Source organism: Gavialis gangeticus, unplaced genomic scaffold (assembly GCF_001723915.1).
Source record: "Gavialis gangeticus isolate Ggan-Ray unplaced genomic scaffold, GavGan_comp1, whole genome shotgun sequence".
Taxonomy (NCBI): Eukaryota; Metazoa; Chordata; order Crocodylia; family Gavialidae; genus Gavialis; species Gavialis gangeticus.
Genome location: NW_017729025.1, coordinates 97,657,482 through 97,666,297, shown reverse-complemented (window position 1 = coordinate 97,666,297; position 8,816 = coordinate 97,657,482). Strand labels below are relative to the sequence as shown.

Genomic DNA, 8,816 nt, shown 5'->3' with positions numbered 1-8,816 from the left:
CTAGGGTCTGGAACCAACTTCCAAGGGAGGTGGTGCAGGCTCCTACCCTGGGGGTTTTTAAGAAGAGGTTAGATGAACACCTTGCTGGGGTCGTTTGACCCCAGTACTCTTTCCTGCCATGGCAGGGGGTCGGACTAGATGATCTTCTCAGGTCCCTTCCAACCCTAGAAACTATGAAACTATATAGGGGCCCCAGGTCTAGCCCCTGCCTTCCCTCCCAGCCAGAGTTTCCCTGGGCCTGGCAGGCCATGCCACGCCATCCTGGTCTCACGTTGGGAGCCAGAGCAGTTGCGGGAGTTTGAGGGGTGGGGAGCAGTAACTGACTGAGAATTGGACATCCCTGGCTTTTAATGAATGTATTAAGGAAAGGATGGCCAACCCGTGGCACATGTGCCACAAGTGGCACAGATATTCTTTCTGTGGCACACAGAAAAATCAGTGGGGTTACGGGTAGCACAGCACCAGATAGGAGACGGAGCAGAGCTGGTAGGGGAAAGGGATCAGACCTGCACTTAAGGACGACGTGGGGCTAATTTATGGCACATTGTGAAAAAAGGTTGGCGTCGACTGCATTAAGCAACTGAAGCAGTCATGAGGTTCTCTAGGGAGATCTTACTGTAGTTGTGGAAGACTGCCCAACCCAAAACTTAATGGCTCTGTAGTTTAATGTTGTTAGTATGGTCAAGAATAGTACATACCTCAAGGTTAAATGCTTCTTTATGGGAGTGATACCTACTGAAGTCCCAAAAAGCTTTACAGCACTACATGTATTGAATGCCTACAAGACATTTTGCTGTACTTGCTGTCCATTAAATTGTACCTCTTGGTAGTTGCTAACTTCCATCAAGTAAATTTTGAAAGTAGTGGGAGCTTTCTTTGAGACTTAATAACTGTACTTTTAATTCAGACAAATAGTCCCGCAACCATTGTGGTAGTTGGGAGCAAATTCAAAAGATTTTTCCTTACTGTTGGCTATGAACCTGTGATTATGGCAAGACCTCACCTTTTTGTTCTATTACAGGTTTTCTGGAATAAAGCCTAAGGGACACACCTGCCCTTTCAGCCAAGAAAATCTTTTCTCTATTGGAAAACAAGCCCAAGAGTTAGGTTGCATTCAGACAAGGTAGCAGGAGTACAGAGACATGGATGATAAGAACAGTGAACAAGCTCATATCACCCTGGTCCAGATAGTGGACCTGGATCACAACACAGTCAACTCCTTCCAGTGGTGCACTTTATAACACTGTTTGTTGCTAATTTGATATTTAAGCAATGATTGGTTAATCTCCTTTCTAAGGGGTCTTTTGTCTTATAAGGAAAATCATGTGAATGTGAAACAGGGTCTGCAAGGATTGCCAATGGTATCTCTTCTAAAATTTGTGATTTGATGATGTCACGTGTGGGTAATGTTTGGGGTGTTATGTCTGGTCTTGCAGACAGAAAAAAACAACTTCTCTTAAATAGCTACAGCTTGTGATAGTTTCATCATTAGTAATTTTTATAATTTTGGAAATAGTCTACTGATTTATGCAGTAAAACCTGTCCTCCTATACTTTAACAAATTAAAACATTTACATAAAAGCTGTGCTTTTAGCAAATTAAATTATCATAGGATAAATTAACTCGTGGCAAAGTCTAAATCAGAACTAGTAGGCTTGAGAGGGAAACTCAGCTGGGGAGAGGAGAGGAAGCAAGAGAAACTGCTGTTTGTGTGGGGCAAGCAATTTTGTTTTACCCAGGAATTGTCTGGGAATTACAACTGGCCAGATCCCGTGGTAGGAAAAAGTGGACATGACCCAGGTGGCTGGTTTGACTGAAGCACATCAGCATCTGATTGAGTATTAGGAGAGTCTATTGCAAATGGGGGATCTGGAAGTTGAGCCAGACTGGACAAAAAATTGTTTTTATTTCTAGTGTCTTTTGACTAAAGGATGCTAACTCCAGGTGGGGGCTGCATGGAGAGGAGGTGAAGTCTTTGTAGTGTGTTGGTGGGGGTGGGGGGATGGCATGGACAGGGGAGCCAGGAGCTGGGAGCCATGGCTACAGTGATCAAGATCATGGGCTGAAGACAGTTGGAGAAACTAAGGCAGAGCAGCTGCATTGCCGTGTCATTCCATGAGGAGGCCTACACAGCACATCTGCTGCTGTTGTCTTAGAACTGGTGAGAAACCTGCTGTTCTCTGGCAACTTACATGCTTGAGGTGGGGAGTAGTGGAGTTTGGTGCAGCAGGAAACTGTGCTACAAACCTAAATCATACTGTTTCAGGAAACTGGTTGTGCAGTCAGTAGAAATGTTTGCATGCTTGGCAGGCTAGAAAATTGCTGATCTGCCATTAGGAAGTGTTAGCTGCACTGTTTGTCCTTGCAGGGTTGTAGCCATGTCACAGCTGCCACTGCTCATGAGCTCTGTTAGGTACTGATGCTCCTCTACAGTTGGAGAGGAGGGCTTTTCCTTGTGGGCGATACGTTTTCCTCCCTTTTGCCCTATCTGTGGAAGTACCACAGTTGTTCTTGGTGGCCTATAGTGAGAAATCATTTTTGTTTGGCCTGCCTTCCCACGATGGACTTCAGTCACTTTTACTGTCTCCCGTCCTTGACATGCAGTCTGAGAGATTCTCTTCCCAAGCCAGGTTGCTCTTCTGCTGCACAGCTTGATCAGTCAGTCAGCTGTCTGATGGTGGATTCAAGCTGTCTAGGAATGTCTCCTTTGCACCTAAAAGCCTTCCTCAGAAAAAGTATGTCAGCATTAGGTATTGGGGATAGGACAATCTTCAGGGACAGCAGAGCCTCCGTATAACAGTTGCTTTCCTCTTGGGGCCAAGAACTTTTTTTTCAGTTGAGATCTGAGGGGCAGCATAAGGAAGGAGAAATGGGGGAAGATTTGGGCCAGGATCTCTTCATTTCCCTAACTTTCACTGACCCTTCAGATCAGAGAAAGTAAGTCAAATCTAAGGCTTGGAGGGAGACCAGCAAAATCCCTTTAAAAGGGATCTAGTAGTCACAAGCACTCTCGTTCATCCCTGTCTGCAGAGGAAAGCTTAAGCTGCTGCCTGAACAGGAAGACAAAGAGGCCCAGGAAAGGCATTTCTTTGCACACTGCTTTAATTTCCTGCTCTTAATACCTAGGGTCATGACCCAATTTAATAGATGGGTTTTGAAACAGTGATTAATTGGAAGGAATAAGAGACAGCAAAAAAATGCCCTTGCAAAAGAGCACTTTATTCCATTGGCAACACATAGGGTGTGCATGTGGGTGCACGTGCACCCCCTGAGTGCGGCAGTGCACCCCCTGCAAAAAGGTGCCATTGATATGGCTGGTGGTGCCTGTGGGCAGTCGCGGGTCACCGCCCCTCACCACTGACACTGCCAGCGGCGTCTGCAGGCGGTTTGCAATTGCCACTGGCCACTGCTGCCACTGCCGGTGGCATCTGCAGGTGGTCGCCGACTACCGGTCGGCGCTTGCTACTCCCCTCCCCGCCACTGACAGCACCGCGGCTGCCTGTGGGAGCTCCCCTCTTGTCGCGGTTATGCTCCTGCCGTGGCGCCGCTGCCACCGCCACCTGCAGGAGCTTGCCATGCCCCCCCAGCCACTGGGGGCATGTGGCGTTCATGCTTTTTTCTCTTTCATCTGATTATAACTTATAGTAAACGTTGGGAGTATGAACAGCCAGATACAAGACTGAGCATGTTGCTAAATATATATGATGCTTAAATCCAAATCTGCCTACGTGACATTTCACAAAGTTGATGGATGTATGGATGGCTAACTTAGATTGCGAATCTGTGAGTTCTTCAGAAAGTGGCTGTTTGCTTTAAGTTTCCATAGACAATATAAAGTCTTCTCTGTGCTATAATGTCGGCACTTTCTGCCTTTACAATGGCATCGGCGCTCTCTACGTATGGAGCTCAACTTTTACTTGGCAGCAGCCTTTCTACCACTTATGTTTCAGGATTCTTAGGTTTGCGTTGCAATCTGTAGTGTGCGTTGCAGTGGCTAGATAAGATTGGTGGACCAAAGAGTAAAAGGTACATACCACCAAGGGCAGATATAGGATTTTGAAAGGGGAGGATGCAGATAGTGTAGTGTATCATCACATATAAGGCAACACATCTTTTTATATGAAGTAAAAAAAAAAACAACCTAGAAGCTTTAGTAATAAGCTAGTACCCTAGGGTTATATTATACAGTTTAAGACTGGAGCAAAACCAAATATAAATGTATTAATTTGCAATGTATTATGTGTAAAAACAAAACAAAACAAACTAGGCAAAAATAATCAACTAATGTAATGTTGTTTGATTAGTTATGCGGTCATTAAATTAAATAGATATCTCCCTTTCAGATTCATAAAACAAAATCTGGCTGCCTTGAACATTTTGACAGTGCATCCAGTGCTTCACTAAAAGTTATTTCTACACCTAAATACAGCTTGAGCTAAAAAATAGTCTGTGGAGCTGTGAAATAGGAACTACATTACCAGGAGCAGATACCAGACAGCAGACATGCAGAAGAAAGGCTAGTTTGATTAGCTGACTGTCAAGACCTTTAAAAAGCAGAGGGTCATTAGTGCCTGTGGAATGAAGAATTTAGGAATCGGGTAGATTATAATGAGCCACAAAGTCAATTGACTCCTTCACTGCTGCCTGAACAGAAATGCTGCTGCCACTGCCAGGCAGCTGGTTTTAACTTTGGGTGGACCACAAATAAAAGTAGGATGCAATGGCAGCATTGCATGCTCCTGGATGCCAGAGTCAAATAGTAACTTCCTTGAAGTATTCTGTATAAAGTATTTGAAGAAGCAATAGACAAGTTGTCTTTTGAGCTGCAAAAAGATACTCTGCTGGCAAGATAAGATGGGTGGTAGCCACCTGACTGTTGTAAGCTGTGTCCTTCCTAATTCTTTCTCCCCTGTGCTATTTGTTGTCCTCTATCATTGCAGCATGCCTCTTATCAGATTGTAAGCAATTCATTGTAGGGCTCAGCTCTCCATCTGTGCTGTGCCACACTTACCATGCTTCTAGGCTCTTAACTTATAATAAACTGCTGAGGTTCTTGTGTCTGAGTCTATTATTTGGTGAGGAGGTCAGTCAGGTGAAGTATCAATTTAGTGTTTGTTGGCTGCCATTTAAGCTAAGTACAGATATTCAAAAAGCCTGAGCCTGAGTTGATTCAATCTTTGCAGGTTAGTCTGACCTGCATAGATTGAACCAATTTGCAAGTGAATAGACATTTACTTTTGATTCCGGAAATGCAGTCACATGCCTGCAATGGCTCAGGCTAGGTGCTGGGGGTGGGGAGGGCGCTAGAGTAAGCTTGTCCTTCCCTTTGGCAGCAGCTGTGAGGCTGAGGGAAGCTGATGTGGGTGGGGATGCATGGCCAGGCCCTGGCGGGCTGCTAAGTATGATTGGGGTGGGGTTTAAAACCCTGGCCTACAGGAGCCCCCACCAGAGTGTTCTTGGAGGGGGAAAGGGGAAGCAGCCCTTGCCAGGATCCTCTCTGAGGGAGGGGCATGGCCAGATATTCAGGTGAAGCGGGGCAGGGAGGGAGATTAAATTCCCCTGTCTCCCTGCTGTCCCACACTGGCCCAAGGACCCCAGCCAGGGTCTGCCTGGCTTTCCCTCATGCTGGCTGTTTGTGCAGCAGGAGGCGTGGCCAGAACCGATTAGCATGGCCCCGCCATCCACCCACCTCGCCTGGGGCTGTGGGACTCAGCCGGGCAGGCCCACAGTTGCTGCTGAGGGTGGGCACAGAGGACGCAGCCCTTCCCAGGGCAGGGCCTTTCTTAGCTGGTTGCTGCTTGGGCTGGGGCCACGGGAGCTGTGCGCCCAGATTGCTCCTTGCACCCAGGCTGGGCAAGGCTGTCATGGAGCTGCAGCCAGCTGGAAAGGGCCCTGCCCCCATGGCCTGGCCCAGCTCCTCTGTGCCCACCCTCAGTAGCACCTGGAGCTGGCCCAGCTCAGCTTTGGGTGAGGTGGGTGGATAGCGGGGCCGGCGCAGGCCAGGCTGTGGGGCCAGGGCCCTTCTCAGCTGGCTGCAGCTCCTAGTCAGCCTAGCCCAGTGCACACAGGCAGTGGCTGGCAACGTGGCTGTGTGGAGGTGATGCCTCTTCAGCTGTGGAAAGGTGCCTTGGCAGCTGGACTGATCAAGTAGGACATGCCCACGGCTGCCCGGACTGGCTTGGGGGTGCTGGTGGGCCTAGAGCCCGGCAACCGCCCACTGCCAGGGCTCATATGCCTGTGATGAGCTGAGCAGGGTCGGCTGCGGGCGCTGCTGAGGGTGGGTGTGGAGGGGCCAGGCTGGGCTGCGGGGCAGGGCCCTTCCCAGCTGGCTGTGGCTCCATGGGCAGGCATTTTTCAAGGGATGCCTTAGATCTCGAAAGGTTGAGAACCACTGCATTAAGATGAAAAATGACGAGGAATTTACAAAGTCCTGTGTCCCTGAACACAGGAGTCAAACATCATGAATCTTTTCAGCCAGCGCTGTAACCCAAAACTATCTCACTTGTTAGCTTTTTCTCCAGTGTTGGACACAGTAAGTGTTTCACTACATAACACTAGTTTTTAATATTTATTTCCTGCCTTTCACCTCAGGGATTTGTAATAAGCTCATTGTGTAGTTTTGCTTTCTTTTCCTATGATGACTGCATGGAGACAGGTGGATGTTCATGGCACAGTTCAAGTATGAAACCCTGAGATTCATTTAAGTTGAAGGCACATGTATGCCCCTGTTGGGGGATAGAAGAGTTGGCTGGATCATACACAGCAGTCTGGGCAATTCAGAAAGGGCAAAAAAGAAGCAAATGTGAATTACTTGGCTTCAGGTGTATGGGTAGCCATCACTGAGCACAATGGTGGAGCGGGGTCTATGTAGGGTTGGTCATGGGGTGGAAGGCATCTATGAATGCGGTTCCTGTTCCTGTCAGCCTCTAACCTTGTCTTTCTTGATTCTAGGTTGAACTTCTGAGACGTTTCCATGCATATTCTCTTTCCTGAGACACTCGACGGGGGGTGATTGGATGCCTGCTGTCCCAATGAACAAGAGATTCACTGAGATGACATAGGGAGGGAGCAGAACAATGGTGCAGAAGAAGAAGATCTGCCCTCGGCTACTTGACTATCTTGTGATCGTTGGGGCCAGGTAACTACAGGGTTTTTTTGTGGGGGGGTTATTCATGCTTTTGCAAGGGGTAGGGAGAGGGAAAAGAGAAACTAGAGCCCCTGGGCCTGCTCAGAATGTGCACTTAGAATTGCCAAGTAGGCACTGCTATAGATGTGCAGAGAACAAGTATTTGTGATGTGGTTTGAACCCAACTAGGATTTTGAAACCTCCCATATAATCAAAATATTAATATAAGCTAATTCTTTGGTTTTCCCTTGAGAGAGAGATTTATTGTCCTGTAAACCTAGTAACTAATAATTGTCAATAGAATCAGAGCAGCTGAATTTGCAATTTTAGAGTTAGTCCTTTAGTAATATTTATCTATCTAAAATCTTGGGTTGTGGTTTATACCCACATATGAAAAAAGAATAAAGGGTTTTTGGTTGTAGCTGTGTTGGTGTAAGGACATAGGAAGGCAAACTTCTTAGGGTAGATATGATATCTTTTATTAGACCAACTGAATAGTTGGAAAAAAAGTTATTGCAAACTTTCGGGTTGAAGAAGGGTGTTTGTGCCTGAAAGCTTGCAAATAACCTTTTTCTAACTACTCAGTTGTTCTAATAAAAGATACCACATCTGCCCAAAGAAGCTTGCCTAACTTTTTTAAGAAGTTTTTAATTAGCTACTAACAAAATGCAAGTGATGATGATGTACTTGTATTTTAATAATTTAAAATACTCATTCGACTAATACTGCGTATTTATCAAATACACAGTTCATACTTGTAGTGTTTTTTAGAGGTGTACTGATGCATCAGTCTAGTATCAGATTGGCACCAATATAAAGAAAATTGAGTATATTGGAAATCAGCCTGATGTGGCCGATAATTTGCCCAACAAATGCCTGTTCATGTGTGTAGCTGCAGTGCAGTATTCAGGCAGCGAGGAGTACAACCTGGCAATGTGGAGAGCTGCGTGCAGCTGGTAAGTCTGTTGTGGTGGGAGGGGAGGGGGACAGAAGGGGTGTGTGTGGGGGAGTGATCAACGTCCCCTGCAGTGAGGGAGGGAGTGGGGCTGGGGTGGGCGCTGCCTAGCTGCAGCATGGCAGGCACAGGATAGAGCTGCGTCTCATCCAGGGGGGAGGGGGGCAGTGGCTCCTGGTGCTCCATGCCACTTGTCCAGCAGCTCCTGCCAATACTCCCACCACTCATCTGGCAGGGCACAGGGGGTGAGGGGGGCTGCAGGCTGGGGCTGAGGCCGGAAGCTGTGTTGCACTGTGTGGGGCTATGTGGGGGCTATGGCAAAATTTGGGGTGCCTGCAGCCCCCCCACCATGCCACTGCCACCTGCCCTGAACGCAGTGCTGCAGCCTGCCTGGAGTGCCTAGCACAGATCCCCAACCCCCTTCCCCATGCCCTCCTGGACAAGCGGTGGGAGCCGCGGCTCTATCCCGCACCCGCCCTGCCCCAGCTGGCAGTGCCTACCCCAATCCCTCCTTCACTGCAGGGGGCATTGTTTTCCTCGCCATGCCCCTTCCCTGCACCCATTCCCATCTGGGGAGCCCCAGCCCCAGTCCCATTTCCTCCCTCACCATAGGGACCTTGATCTTCCTTCCCACCCCATACAATAGACTTACCAGTTGCACGTAGCTGTATTGGAAATTGGATTGGTATCGGCTGATATGACTCCTTAAAAATCAGCTATCAGTATTGGCCCCCA

At 47.7% G+C, this 8,816-nt stretch overlaps 1 protein-coding gene across 22 annotated transcripts in view; it reads left to right on the top strand.

The window, feature by feature from the left end:
• The window catches only part of MADD (MAP kinase activating death domain), a 160,657-nt gene that overhangs the window by 12,625 nt on the left and 139,216 nt on the right, over window positions 1-8,816 (top strand). For 16 of the 22 annotated variants that reach the window (XM_019519243.1, XM_019519253.1, XM_019519250.1 and 13 more), the window contains exons 2-3: window positions 6,952-7,138; window positions 7,888-8,082. In XM_019519243.1, coding sequence (XP_019374788.1) covers window positions 8,009-8,082 — 74 coding nt within the window. In that variant the 5' untranslated portion in view covers window positions 6,952-7,138; window positions 7,888-8,008. The remainder of the gene's footprint in view (window positions 1-6,951; window positions 7,139-7,887; window positions 8,083-8,816) is intronic. The other 6 variants (XM_019519251.1, XM_019519247.1, XM_019519244.1 and 3 more) reach the window with 1 other exon arrangement.